Source organism: Erythrolamprus reginae, chromosome 5 (assembly GCF_031021105.1).
Source record: "Erythrolamprus reginae isolate rEryReg1 chromosome 5, rEryReg1.hap1, whole genome shotgun sequence".
Classification (NCBI taxonomy): domain Eukaryota; kingdom Metazoa; phylum Chordata; class Lepidosauria; order Squamata; family Dipsadidae; genus Erythrolamprus; species Erythrolamprus reginae.
The window spans coordinates 14751130-14766717 of NC_091954.1; the positions used below are offsets into that span (position 1 = coordinate 14751130).

General features: G+C 40.9%; 1 protein-coding gene across 3 annotated transcripts in view; it reads right to left on the reverse strand.

Annotated features, from left to right (window-relative positions):
- PIK3AP1 (phosphoinositide-3-kinase adaptor protein 1) overlaps positions 1 to 15588 on the reverse strand; it is a 95188-nt gene that overhangs the window by 11071 nt on the left and 68529 nt on the right. For 2 of the 3 annotated variants that reach the window (XM_070752104.1, XM_070752105.1), the window contains exons 11-14: positions 15470 to 15535; positions 6926 to 7128; positions 2909 to 2981; positions 1770 to 1925 (exon numbers count right to left, since the gene is read on the reverse strand). In XM_070752104.1, coding sequence (XP_070608205.1) covers positions 1770 to 1925; positions 2909 to 2981; positions 6926 to 7128; positions 15470 to 15535 — 498 coding nt within the window. Of the gene's footprint in view, positions 1 to 1769; positions 1926 to 2908; positions 2982 to 6687; positions 6830 to 6925; positions 7129 to 15469; positions 15536 to 15588 lie in introns of those variants that run through there. The other variant, XM_070752106.1, reaches the window with a different exon arrangement.

Genomic DNA, 15588 nt, shown 5'->3' on the forward strand with positions numbered 1-15588 from the left:
TCAGCCGAAGAGGGAGGGGTGTTGTGTTTGTTAAAAAATATTCGCAGAAAATCTGCGATTGGTTAAGACGCGGCTATTCAGAAAATAGCCGCGAAAGTTAAATGTGTGTCAGTTGGTAAAAGCCCGCGTTAAAAAAAGAGTATAAAAGGGCAACGGGTTAGCCGTTGCCCTCATTTTCCGGCAATTCTACCGTTCCAGTGTTTGTCTTCTCTCTTGCCATGAATAAACCAGTTTTGATTTAAGACTACCGGAGTCCAGACTTTTCATTAATCATTTACCATAGTTTATTTATTATGCCCAATGGGAATGATAATGGCAGGAATTCAGAGATTCTCACCATATATTTTGTTTATTTTCACAACTCTTAAAATTATAAATGATTTTTTTTCTTCAAGAAAATGAGAGAATGATCAGTATTCCAAGCCTATACTATTTGTAGAGAATTGCAAAATACAGTCAAGCCAAATCTCTTTGTTTCAACAATTGAACAGAAAAACACAGCTTTGACAAATAGAATTACGATTGTCACACTAAAATATTAGTGTAACCCATATGCTACATTGACCAAAATTTTAATTGTCAGCAAAAACTATGTTCTCATGATACTGATAGTGTACGTTTAAAATTCTAAACACAAGTCTGTATACAATGAAAATGTTTAATCCTTTGCCTATAGGAAGTATAACTGCAAAATATATAGTAGGATAGTATAAAAAGAGAAATCATGACTTAAAAGGTTAAAGGATTTAAAATATTAATTGTAGTAATTGATTTTATATAATAGAACTAAATAGATAGAACTAAAGTAATAAAAGAATCAGTATTAAATAAATGTACTTACAAATATGGTGCAAAGATATAAATAATTGACTAAATAGACAGCTAGAGTTGAAATGATCAAGAGAGCCAGACAGGAAGAAAAGAGATTTGACAATACAGTGATCCCTCGTTTATTGCGGGTGTTCCAGGATAGGGATAGGGGGATTCCAAGGTAAATATAACGTAACGGTATAGCGCCCCCCCCGATGCCGCTCGTCCCTCCGACGCCCACCCCTCGCCCAGGGCTCCTTTTCACCTGTGATGTAAAGTAGGAGAGAAGGGGAGGAGACGGAGGGGGGGTGAGAGAGAGACACGCCAGGCAGCCTGTCTGTCCGAGAAGCGAGAGGCATGTAAACGGTATTGCCGGGCTCAGGCAGCAGGGCGGTGGAAGAGGAGGAGGAGGAGGAGGTGGCAGAGGCAAGGGGCTTGCAAGTGGCCACTCCCCCGCGGCACAAGGCGGGTGCAGTGGTCGGGGGGATGCTGACATCGAGCGCGACAGTCAGGGGGCTGATGTTGGGGCACCATGCTGACATCAAGCCCGCTGGCAGCAAGCAAAGCCAGACACTCGGTGAAACGCCGCGTTCAAAGAGCCGTGGCTTGGTTTCCATGTTCGTCCGCGGGGGATGAGTGGCGGCCCGCAGAGGGGCAGATTGGTGCAGGGTTGGAGCCCCCGCGTGCCACCCACCGCGGCTGAGAGGTTCCCTCCAGCCAGTGATGCTCCCCTGCTGGGCTACGCCCCCCCTCCTCGCCCTCGTCAGGTTGCTACATTTAAAAACAATGCGATGCACTGAAACCGCAAAAGATGAACTGCGAAGTGGCGAACACTGTACATTTAATGTGAAGAATTGAATTATACGTTAGGAATTATTTAATTTCAGCAATGCAAACGAGATCCAAAGTATACTTCTTCATTCCTTGCTAGATAGCTTTCAGGCTACCTGCTTGCTTACTTGCAGTACTTGATGTGCTTTCTGTTTTCCAGTCCCCTCGCTTGATCTCTTTATTTATCGGGAAAACATTTTTCCTTGGATTATATTCATAAATGCCACAATGTGGTTTCTTCGGCATAATCGGAGAAGGTCCAACAGGTACAGTGATTTCCAAATCTAAGAAGAAAGAATAATGATTAACCAATTAGTTAGATCTGCAGCCCAAAACCTTAAAGTTCTCTCCTAAGTTAAAATTGGAAAAATAGAAACTTTCACTTCTAGCATATATCTTGCCATGCATAATTACAATAGATGGAATAATCTAACTTTGTTTTTCAAACAGAGAGCCTCTTCAACATTTTGGAAAAATGTGCATAGGGGTGCTTTAATCTTCATGTGAACAAGTTTTGGTGCTTTTGTTTTTCCCAAGGAACCTGGGATGTATTGTTGAGTTAGTCATGTTTAATATGGATAATGGACAATCAGTAATGAATACAAAGCTTATCTTTCAACCACTTACTGTATATAGACTGCAGCATGAAAAAAATGACCTATTGATATTTGTCAAAAACAAAACATTGAATATTGCATGAGTATATTTGTATTTGTATTTATTAGATTTGTATGCCGCCCCTCTCAGAAGACTCGGGGCGGCTAACAACAATAAAAAAGACAATGTGAACAAATCTAATATTAAAAATAATCTTAAAAAACCCAATTTAAATAACCACTCATACATACAAGCATACCATGTATAAATTCTATAAGCCTAGGGGGAAGGGAAAATTTCAATTCCCCCATGCCTGACGACAGAGGTGGGTTTTAAGGAGCTTGCGAAAGGCAAGGAGGGTGGGGGCAACTCTGATATCTGGGGGGAGCTGGTTCCAGAGGGTCGGGGCCGCCACAGAGAAGGCTCTTCTCCTGGGTCCCGCCAAACGATATGCTCTTTGGAACATCTCAAAGGCTTTGCATGCCAGCTGTTAGCAACTTGTTAGGGCTGGGAAGAAACTTATTCGGAGCAAGTAGAACAATGAAAAAAAGCCTTCAAAGACTTAGGGCTGAAAAGACAAACTATAACATAAGAGTTTCCTAACGATTATTTCTTGGTTTTAGACCAATAGAATGTCTAATTGCTGTTATTATTTAGCTAAGGATTTTACCTGCATTCTTCCCAGCCTTTTGCTTTTCAAGCTGTCGTCGAGTGATGCTATCACGTAACCGTTTTAGATTTTCCTAGAATTGCAAATTAAAAAATTTAGGAATATGAACAAATGCATTTATTCACAATAACATTCAAATCTGGCAAGAATTAATTGAATCAACACAAAGTAGAGATTTTCAAATGGAAAAATCCAGGTTAGTAAGTTTGGTCTAGTGCCATGATGGCGAACCTATGGCAAGTGTGCCAAACGTGGCACATAGTGTCCACTCTGTGAGCACATGAACTGTCACCCCAGTTCAGCTCTGTCATAATATATGCGTGCGCCTCTCACCAACCAGCTGGTCTTCTGGTCTCTGTTGCGCAAGGCAGGGCCACAGGTGCATACTTGGGGGGGATGTGCAGGAGGCTGCATGCATGTGGGGGCATGCGGGGGCCACATGCACATGCATGAGGCTGTCATGCGCATTGCATTTTAGGGGTTCGGACACACGCTCTGGGCATGTATGGGGCACGTGGGGGGGCACAAGCACATGTATGAGGGCGCATTGATTATAGTGGTTCGGACACACGCTTTGGGCATGTACGGGTCCCATGTATGGGGGCCACATGCACATGCACGAGGGCGTCACGTGCATTGCATTTTAGGGGTTCGGACACATGCTCTGGGCATGTATGGGGCCCATGGGTGGGGGCCACATGCACATCCACGAGGGTGCATTGCATTATAGGGGTTTGGACACATGCTCTGGGCATGTACGGGGCATATGTGGGGGGGCACAAGCACATGTACAAGGGTCATTGCATTATAGTGATTCGGACACACGCTTTGGGCATGTACAGGTCCCATGTATGGGGGCCACATGCACATGCACGAGGGCGTCACGTGCATTGCATTTTAGGGGTTTGGACACATGCTCTGGGCATGTATGGGGCACATGTGTGGAGGCCACATGCACATGCACAAGGGCATCATGCGCACTGCATTTTAGGGGTTCGGACACATGCTCTGGGCATTCGGTCCGGAAAAGGTTAGCTATCAGTATTTATTTACTTACTTACTTACTTACTTACTTACTTACTTACTTACTTACTTACTTACTTACTTACTTACTTACTTACTTACTTACTTACTTATTTGGACAGGGAATCCCTGCTCACGGTCACTCATGCCCTTATCACCTCGAGGTTCGACTAGTGCAACGCTTTCTACATGGGGCTACCTATGAAAAGTGTTTGGAAACTTCAAATCGTGTAGAAGGCGGCCGCGTGAGCGGTCATGGGTCTTCCCAGATACACCCGTCTTTCTCCAACACTCCGCGGACTGCATTGGCTGCCAATTGGTTTCCGGACACAATTCCAAGTGTTGGTGATGACTTATAAAGCCCTACATGGCACCGGACCAGATTACTTATGGGACCGCCTTCTGCCGCACAAATCCCAGCGGCCAACTAGGTCCCACACTGTCGGCCTTCCCCAGGTCCCGTCGACCAAACGATGTCGTCTGGCGGGGTCTAGGGGAAGAACCTTCTCTGTGGCGGCCCCGGCCCTCTGGAATCAGCTCCCTCTGAAGATTCGCACTGCCCCCACCCTCCTCGCCTTTCGCAAGAGCCTCAAGACCCAACTATGTCGCCAGGCATCGGGCAATTAGATCCTGTCCCCCTTTTCTGACCATTAAATATTGTGTGGATGTGATTGAGTTATTGGCTGCTTTTTAATGTAATGGGATTTTGGCTTATAGTTAAGTGTCCTTCCTTTGTCACTTGACTAGCTAATATAGGAGCTATCTAATACAGTACTGGGTTCTTCTTAAGCCAAAGTCTCTTGTAAAAAAAATGCCATGATCAGATAAAAACTTGATTAAAAAGAGATTTCTTTCCTAACTGAATATTGTTACGATGTGAGCAACTACACAAAGAAAATAAGTTTACCATATTTTTTAGATTATTAGATGCATCGGTTTCCTCCCTAAAAGAGGCTGAAAATTTGGGTGTGTTTTATACTCTGAATGTAGCTTTTTTAAAGCTTTTTTTTCCAGCCCTAACTAGGTGCTAAGGATCTTACCATCTCTTACATTGCAGGCTTTTTCATTATTACTCTCTCCGAAGAATGTTCTTTCCAGCCCTAAGTTTTTGCAGGCTTATTTTCATTGCTCTACTTGCTCCAAATAAGTTTCTTTCCAGCCCTAAACAGGTGCTAACAATGTTCTCAGCTCTTACCAACTTGCAGGCTCCTTCATTAGTTACTCTCTCCCGAGAAGGTTTTTTCAAAGCCCTAACCAGGGGATAAAATAATGTTCTGAAGCTGACCAGACTAAAGACATAAGCTAGATCAGTGTTTTTTCAACCAGTGTGCCGCGAGACATGGTCAGGTGTGCCGCGAAGCTCAGAGAGAGAAAGAAAACAAGAGAGAGAAAGAGAGAGAAAGAAAGCAAGAGAGAGAGAGAAAGCAAGAGAGAGAGAAAGAAAGAAAGAAAGAGAAAGAAAACGAGAGAAAGAAAGAGAAAGAAAGAAAGAAAGAAAGAAAGAGAAAAAGAGAATGAGAGCGAGAGAGAGCAAGAGAGAGAGAAAGAGAAAGAGAGGGAGGGAAGGTAGGAGAGAGAAAGACAGGGAGGTAGGGAGGGAGAGAAAGAGAGCAAAAAAGAGGAAGGAAGGGAGAAAGAACGGGATGGAGAGAGAGAAAAAAGAAAGGGAGAGAAAGAGGTAGGGAGAGAGAAATAAAGCGAAAGGGAGGAAGAGAAAGAATTTTTTTGTCTAAACTTTTTTTACCCCCCTCCCCCCCGCTCAATGTGCCCCATAGTTTTGTAAATGTAAAAAATGTGCCACGGCTCAAAAAAGGTTGAAAATCACTGAGCTAGAAGAATATTTACTTGATAGGCATATTTTCCCCCTTATTTTTCTCCCCCAAACTAAGGTGTGTCTTATACTCTGAAAAATATGGTAATTCACCAAAAACTGCCTCTTACTCTACAGTTCATTGATGAAGAAACTGAAGGGAAACATTCCATTGAGACAAAAAGTATTCTGGTTGTCACAAGCCGCCTTATGAGATTTGTTTACATAAATCAGACGTTCTGTCTATTCAACCATTTAGCTTATTAACTGTTGTGGTTAGCTCTGGCCCAGCTCCTGCCCCAAGGAATGTGCAGGTGGATGTGAGGGAGACATCCACATGCCGCAGGCCTGTTTTGCTCCTGATGGAATCTGCCGACGAAGCCTCCTCTGACCAAGGAAGCTTGAGTGACAGGGAAGAGGGGAGTTTAGCAGACAGCCCAGGAGGAAATCAATCATCTGTATCATCCTTGGATTCTGAACAAGAATTAATGACACATCCACGCATGCATAGAGTGATGCATAGGAGACAACAACTGAAGGATTATTACAAGAGAAAATGAGGCCACCTGTGGTTGGGTGGGGCTCCAGTAATTAGGCTGCTGCTATAAATAGCAGCGTGCGGGTTTGGCTGTTGTGAAAGAGTATCTGATCGCAGTTCTTCAGGAATCGTGTGTTGCTGTTTTCTGGGCTTTGTTTGTTGATTTTTCACGCCTTTGAAACCACAGCAGAGCAACCTGTGTGTGTGTGTCTCACTTTGTTGGAAGAAGAAGGGGTGTGGAGTTTCTTCACAGCTGCTAGCTAAGTACTTAATGACTGCTTAAGGAAAATTGTACAGACTACCCGGTTGTTTTGGGACGAGTGCTCTTTGCAATACAAAAAGAGTGCTTAGTTTATTTTGAATTTTGTGATAAAGAACATTGTTTTGAATTTTCAAACGTGTGTGTGTCTTCAATTTGTACCCTTGAATTTTCGGGAGGCTCCTACCAGACAGCCCGGCAGAACATTAACATTTGAATAATTGAATTCTATTTAAAAATTCAACTATGCTATTTACAGATAGATAAGGAGTAGAAATTGTAGCACTTTTCCTACAGTGGCAAAAACAAAATAAAAATAATATGATACACAAGGTGAACTAGGTTTAGTAATGAGACTTATAATTTTCATTTGTTTAAAATACATACCTGTTGATAGCGAAATGAATCTGCTCTCTTCTTTTGATTTAGCTGCCACTCTTTGAAACACAGGACAGCTTCATCTACAGTGAGCATCCCCAACTTCACTTGCTCTTGTAGAGTAATCAGCTGCCTCTGACCCGGAGTCTTCATTCCAGCAAATGGGTCATATATACTCTGTTGAGACTGGTTTGAAACTGTACTTATTTGTTCTAAAAATTAAAAAGAAAAAAAACCCCACATCATGTTATTCTCTCACAGGGCATATCACATATTATTATTATTATTATTATTATTATTATTATTATTATTTATTAGACTTGGGGACCCGGGGCAGCTCATAACATGCAATGCAAACAATATGTGTACAAATCTAAGAGTTAAAAATATAAACTAAAAATCCATTAATTTAAAAAACAGTCAATTTACTCAGTCACACCCACACATAACATGAATAGAATAGAATAGAATAGAATTTATTTTATTTTATTTTATTTTATTTTATTTTATTTTATTTATTTATTGGGTTTATATGCCGCCCCTCTCCATAGACTCGGGGCGGCTAACAACAATAATAAAAAACAGCATGTAAATCCAATACTAAAACAACTAAAAACCCCTTATTTTAAAACCAATCATACACACAAACAAACATACCATGCATAAATTGTAAAGGACTAGGTGGAAAGAGTATCTCAGTTCCCCCGTGCCTGACGGCAGAGGTGGGTTTTAAGGGGCTTATGAAAGGTGAGGAGGGTGGGGGCAATTCTAATCTCCGGGAGGAGTTGGTTCCAGAGGGCCGGGGCCGCCACAGAGAAGGCTCTCTGAATAGAATAGAATAGAATAGAATAGAATTTTATTGGCCAAGTATGATTGGACACACAAGGAATTTGTCTTGGTGCATATTGTTGTGGTTAGCTCTGGCCCAGCTCCTGCCCCAAGGAATGTGGAGGTGGAGGTGAGGGAGATATCCACATGCCGCAGGCCTGTTTTGCTCCCAGTAGAATCTGCCGATGAAGCCTCCTCTGACCAAGGAAGCGTGAGTGACAGGGAAGAGGGGAGTTTGGCAGACAGCCCAGGAGGAGATCAGTCATCTGTATCATCCCTGGATTCTGAACAAGAATTAATGACACATCCACGCATGCATAGAGTGATGCATAGGAGACAACAACTGAAGGATTATTACAAGAGAAAATGAGGCCACCTGTGGTTGGGTGGGGCTGCTGTAATTAGTGCTACAGATAAAAATGCAGCCTGGTGTTTTAGCCTCATGGCTGTTTATCTGATTCATTGTTTCGTCAAGATCGTGGTTTTTGCTGTTCAGGATTGTGTGTGTGGACTCTCTGGACTTTAGAATTGGACTCAATTTCCCAGTTATTGGGTGAGCAATTGGACTGCATTTAACTTGTGACTTGTGTGTCACAGAAAATCCCTTTGACATTTAAAAAGGGAGCTGTTTCTGTTTTTCTGTTTATAAAAACTTTTGGGTTTTCCTTTTATTGTGTGGTGTGTGTCTTCCTGGACTAATTACCCTGTAATTAGGGGCGGTTGAGACACGCTGGCAGAACACATATGATCCTAGTGTACATAAAAGAAAAAGATACATTTGTCAAGAATCGTGGTATGGTCAGAATGGTCAGAACATAGGGGGGGCATATACTAGTTGCCCCACCCCTTGCGACATAGATGGGTCTGAAGGCTTTTGCAGAAGGCAAGGAGGGTGGGGGTAGTATGAATCTCTGGACATAGTTCAATTGTGAAGTTTATATCAAAGTCATCTATAGAAGGAATGTTGTTTTCCAAAATGTGAGCGAGGGGATCAAATGGGATGTTTGGGTATGACTTTCATAGGAAAGATGAAGAGAACTGTGTTTGTAAGTTTGTAAGTAGAAGCAATTTTTCCCATAGGAATCAATGTAAAAGCAAATAATGCATGCAAACCCATTAGGAAAGAAATAAAAGCTCGGAATTTGGGTGGAAGGAGGAGGAGGAAGAAGAAGAGGAGGAAGACAGTCACTGCTGAAGGAAGATGAGATGAGGGCAATAAAAAAAAATCCAAAACTTTAAGGCTTAAAAAAAAAGAGGGACTCTGAGGCAGCGAGGAGGAGCACGTGCTACCCATACACCCGGTATGAGGTTGCCTCCCATACACTGCGCCAGAGAGAGAAACCCAGGCGGCCGAGAGGGGGGAACCTCCCACTCCTTTGACCAAAAGGTGGCTGCTGCTGCTACCTGCTTCCTCTTCCTTCCCATGCTGAAGGGCTCTCCTCTCCTCTCACTCACTCGCTTTGTAGCCGGCGCCTTTCCTTCACTGTGGTGACTCCTCGGTTTGGCTGAAGCCGAGTTGATCCAGCCAGGGTGAAGCACCCCCTTTTGTCTTTCCACGCCCAGACGGTCTGGGAGACAACCTCACGCCAGGTGTATGGGAGGCAGCGCGAGGGAGTCACCACAGCAAAGTGGTTTATTTCCTCTCCAAGCGCCCAGAGAAAGGAAAACGCTCCGTTTGCTCTGGACTGCCCAGAGTGAAGGGAGCATTTCTTTTCTCTGGGCGCTGGCAGAGGTTTATTCCCTCTCCAAGCGCCCAGAGAAAGGAAAACGCTTCCTTCGCTCTGGACTGCCAAAGCCTCCTTTTAAGCACCACCAAAAGGCTCCTCTGGCAGCCCAGATGGCCAGGATTAGAGGGGGAATGGCAGGAAACTGGCCGGGCGTTCACGCCGCTCTCAAATTTCCTGGGAAATTTTTCCAGGCTCGGGCTCTTAAGCAGAAAATGGTTCTTGGGAAGAGGCAAAAAAATCTTGAACACCCAGTTCTCATCTAGAAAAGTTCTTAAATAGAGCCGTTCTTAGGTAGAGCTACCATCGTGCAAACGTTTTCATACTACAGTCATACCTCGTCTTACGAACCTAATTGGTTCCAGGGGGAGATTCGTAAGACGAAAGGTTCGTAAGACAAAACATTGTTTCCCATAGGAAACAATGTAAAGTCAATTAATCAGTGCAACAACAAAAAAACCCCCGCAAAAAACCGCTGCCGCCCGGCTGTCACCTTTTAAAACAGCCTGGGGGCTTCTCAGCGGCCTCCCGAACGCTGAACGCCAAACCCAAACTTCCGGGTTCGGCGTTGGGAGGCTGCTGGGAAGCCCCCTGGCTGTTTTAAAAGGTGACAGCCGGGCGGCGGGGCTTCCCAGCAGCCTCCCGAACCCCGAACCCGAAAGTTCGGCAAAAGTTTGGGCTTCGGGAGGCTGCTGGGAAGCCCCGCAGCCCAGCTGTCACCTTTTAAAACAGCCGGGGGGCTTCCCAGCAGCCTCCCGAACGCCGAACCCGGAAGTTCCGGTTTGGCGTTCGTAAGACGAAAAAAGTTCGTAAGAAGAGGCAAAAATTTTCTGAACCCCGGGTTCGTATCTCGGGTTGTTCGTAAGACGAGGGGTTTGTATCTTGAGGTACCACTGTAGTTTGTCAGGAGAAGACCACAATCTATTTAAAGTAGCACAGAAAGTAAAGAAAGCTTCACAGTGCAATGTTCTGCAATCTATGTGCAATGTTTATTGTTCCAGCTAAATAGAACATAAAACCACACCTATTCAAAATGAAAGTCTCCGTGTTAATTGGAGAAAAAGGTAGCCTGAGAAGAAATTCATACACGAAACTCATTTGGAAAAATGAGTTCGAGAAATAAATGAGTTCTAGACTCTGGCTAGAGTCAATAAAACTCCTTAAAGGAGCACAGAAGTGAAATAAACACAGATGAAAATGAAATTAAATGAGGCAGAAGTATATGATCCAAAAGTATTCAATGTCAATAAAGCTCAATAACCAATATCGGGCTGGAAACGGCTTTGCCAAGAATCACAAACTAGAACATCAGCATTACAGAACACAGCATTAGTTTCTCTAATGGTTCTCTTCTCTTCATCAAATTTTGCAGTTGGTGGATGGAATACAGTGGTACCTCGGTTCTCGACCACAATTCGTTCCAGAAGTGTGGTCGAGAACCGATTTGGTTGAGCACCGAATTAATTTATCCCATAGGAAATAATGGAAATGGATTTAATTGGTTCCCAGCCCCTGTTGAGTCTCTGGGAACCAATTAAATCTATTTTCTTTATTTCCTATGGGATAAAAAATCTGAGGAGCTCTATAAGCGCTCCAAGCTGCAGGAAGGGTGGGGGCGGCTGCAATCCCGGCAGCTTCGGGGGGCTCTTTTCCTCAGTGCTTCGTCTTGTTACCTGTAGGCAGCTGCACCAACTTTCTCCTTCCCGGTGGCGGCTTCCCTTCGAGGAGCAACTGCGCCGGGAACATCACTTAATGAAGGAAAGCTGCTGGAGTGGTGGCAACTGCTGAGATGGCTCCGGCGGCTTCCCTTCATCACGTGACGTTCCCGGCGCTGTTGCTCCTCGAAGGGAAGCCGCCGCCGTTGCCGCCACTGGGAAGGAGAAAGTTGGTGCAGCTGCCTACAGGTAACAAGACGAAGCACTGAAGAAAGGAGCCCCCGGAAGCTGCCGGGATTGCAGCCACCCCCAGCGGTAACATTTCGGATAATGAACAAAATTTTCTGTAGCTGTTCGGTATCCGAATTTTTGTTCGGATACCGAAGGAAAATTTTGCTGAAAATTTTGTTCGGTATCCGAAATGTATGACAACCAAAGCATTCGAGAACCGAGGTACCACTGTACTTTTATTTGTAATCCAATAGTGAAATCCAGTTACAAAGATGAAAGTAAAAGAGAGACTTCTCTTTTTTCTCTTGGTTTCCCTTGTAATAAGTTTATAAAGTTTATAATTTACAATAATAAAAACTAATACAAACTATAAAAAAGAAAAAAGAAAATGCAGAAAAGAAAAAAAATTGAAAAACAGAAAAAAGAAATTAAAATATCCCCAATCTTATTCTAAATCAGCTAGTGACTGCTGGCTCAGTGCCAGCTCTTCATTCCACCGTCTCCAGTTCATCACTTCTTCTCCAGAAGACCTGACCACTCTTTTGCCTTTTCTGTGCCCTTAGGTCAGTGGTTCTCAACTTTTCTAATGCCACGACCCCTTAATACAGTTCCTCTTGTTGTGGTGACCCCCAACCATAAGTCTAGCCCCAATTCTCCCAACAGAGATTTAAGCTGATTGGCAGGAAGGTCAGAGGGACCCCTTAATACAGTTCCTCTTGTTGTGGTGACCCCCAACCATAAGTCTAGCGCCAATTCTCCCAACAGAGATTTAAGCTGATTGGCAGGAATGTAAATGCCTGATTGGTCAGATTGTAAAAATATGTTCCAAGATGCCAGAATAGAAGCTTTAGTTCCTTAACACCGTGGGAAATTTGTCTTTTCCCAGGGTCTTAGGCGACCCCTGTGAAATGGTCGTTCGACCCTCAAAGGGGTCCCGACCCTTAGGTTGAGAACCACTGCCTTAGGTCTTTAGTCCAAACTGGCACAATCTATGTCATATTACATTTATTTTTTTATTTTATAAAATCCAATAATTGTCTTTTCCCTTTGATATTAAACAAATAATCATTCCCACGAAGGTGTGGTCTATTTGTCTAATTATTTCCAAATAGTATAAAAAGCGCTTTTGCCAAAATAAATTTAAACTGTTCAAATAGAATTCAACTTTTTGCTATTAATTTAAAATTATTGAAATTATTTATTTTTTCTGTCTTTAATCTATAAAGAAGGCTGATTCACCAAGTGGTTTTTTTGTCTTCATCTTACTGATTTAAAGATTTCTCTCTATAAAATAATTACAGTGTTCCCTCGATTTTCGCGGGGGATGCGTTCCGAGACCACCCGTGAAAGTCGAATTTCCGCGAAGTAGAGATGCGGAAGTAAATACACTATTTTTGGCTATGAACAGTGTCCCAAGCCTTCCCTTAACACTTTAAACCCCTAAATTACAATTTACCATTCCCTTCGCAACCATTTAGATTATTACTCACCATGTTTATCTATTAAAGTTTATTTTAAAAAATATTTATTAAAGGTGGATGAAAGTTTGGGGTTGACATATGACGTCATCGGGCGGGGGAAAATGTGCTATGGGGGGGAAACCGCGAAGTATTTTTTAATTAATATTTTTGAAAACCCATGGTATAGACTTTTCGAGAAGTTCGAAACTGCGAAAATCGAGGGAACACTGTACAGTGTTCCCTCAATTTTCGCGGGGATGCGTTCTGAGACCGCCCGCGAAAGTTGAATTTCCGCGAAGTAGAAATGCGGAAGTAAATACACCATTTTTGGCTATGGACAGTATCACAAGCCTTCCATTAACACTTTAAACCCCTAAATTACCATTTCCCATCCCCTTAACAACCATTTACTCACCATTATTACTGGTACTCACCATTGAATTAGACACTTAGTGATCCTGATATTTATAAACATAATTATTTATTAACAATAATTATTATTTTTTGTTATTTATTTGCAAAAATTATTAGTTTGGCGATGACATATGATGTCATCGGGTGGGAAAAAACGTGGTATAGAAAAAAACCACGAAGTATTTTTTAATTAATATTTTTTTAAAAACCGTGGTATAGGCTATGCGCGAAGTTCGAACCCGCGAAAATCGAGGGAACACTGTATATCCAAATATGGTTAAGAAACGGAGATCCAAGATCAGTCCTCAAATGCCTGTGTTGCAGTCGTGAGCACACTGGAACATTTTTCACTCCCAGTCATTCAACTCACAAAATTCCTGCAGTTTCTACATAAATAGTAGCCGTTTGAAATATAGGTGGGATTTTTTTCCCCTTCTCTCCTTAGCTGAAGAAGCTCTGCTGCCCAGAATTTGTTGTACAGCAGATTCTGTACAACACCCCAATGTTGGTGTCCAGATATTTTTTTTAGTCTGCCATGCACTTTTTCCAGACTCCTCTATTTATTTATTTAGTTACATTACACTGAATACCCCTTGCATGAGAAAGCAATAAAACCAAATACAGTGGTACCTCTACCTATGAACGCCTCTACTTACGAACTTTCTAGATAAGAACCAGGTGTTCAATTTTTTTTTGCCTCTTCTCAAGAACCATTTTCCACTTACAAACCTGAGCCTCCGAAACTTTAACCGGAAAAGGCAGGGAGAAGCCTCTGTGGAGCCTCTCTAACAATCTCCTGGGAGGAAACAGGGACGGAAAAGATGGGGAGAAGCCTCTGTGGGGCCTCTCTAGGAATTTCCTGGGAGGAAACAGGGACGGAAAAGGTGGGGAGAAGCCTCTGTGGGGCCTCTCTAGGAATCTCCTGGGAGGAAACAGGGCCTCCACCCTCCCCGTGGTTTCCCCAATCACATACAATATTTGTTTTTACATTGATTCCAATGGGAAAAATTACTTCTTCTTTCAAATTTTTCTACTTAAGAACCTGATCACAGAACGAATTAAGTTCCTAAGTAGAGGTACCGCTGTATAAATATCAAATATCAAGAAATTTGCACAGCCAAATTTATGAAACTTCTGAAGTTCCCACAACTACTACACGATTTAACATTTGAATTTGGCAGTATTACTAGAAATGTTTGGAGATCTGTCAAGTAAGATTAAGAGTTGGAGAGTGCTCTTTTCTGAGATTGTGTAAAAACAGGTAAAGAAATATTATTAAGACAGTTCACCACTGAAGATAGAAAAGGAATCACATCAATATTTTGCATGGCTACTTATGTTCCAGCTCTTAGATCACATTGCCATTTCTTGTTTTAATCACAGTAACTAACATGGCTCAACTTTGCTAATCTATGATGAATATAGCATTAACCCTTATTAAAGCTTACAATAACCTGTCAAAAAGTTTAAGGTTTATTATGGGTTCTTCTGTTCTTCTTACTAATTATTACTAATTATTTGACTTGTTTATTGTATGTACTATTTACTGTTGTAAGCCACCCTGAGTCCCATTGGGCAGAATTAAATTAAATTAATCTATGGAGAGGGGTGGCATACAAATCAAATAATAAACTAAACTAAACTAAACTAAACTAAACTAAACTAAAATAAAATAAAATAAAAAAAATAAAAAAATAAAATAAAAAAATAAAAAAATAAAATAAATAAAATAAAAAATAAAAAATAAAAAATAAAAAATAAAATAAATAAAAATAAATAACAAAATAAATAAATAAATAAATAAATAAAATAAATAAAATAAATAAAATAAATAAAATAAATAAAATAAATAAAATAAATAAAATAAATAAAATAAATAAAATAAATAAAATAAATAAAATAAATAAAATAAATAAAATAAATAAAATAAATAAAATAAATAAAATAAATAAAATAAATAAAATAAATAAAATAAATAAAATAAGTAAAATAAGTAAAATAAGTAAAATAAGTAAAATAAGTAAAATAAGTAAAATAAGTAAAATAAGTAAAATAAGTAAAATAAGTAAAATAAGTAAAATAAGTAAAATAAGTAAAATAAATAAATAAAATAAATAACATAAATAAAATAAATAACATAAATAAATAAAATAAATAACATAAATAAATAAAATAAATAAAATAAAATAAATTACATTATTAAATTAAATTAAATGCAAAAATTCTGTAATCGTGACTCACCTTTGCGAATATTTTTTGTAGAAATATAAACATTCCCAGATTTCTCTTGATCTTTTCCTGTAAATACTGAACATGTACAATTTATTTAAAACATTTTAAAAATTCATAATATAAAGTTT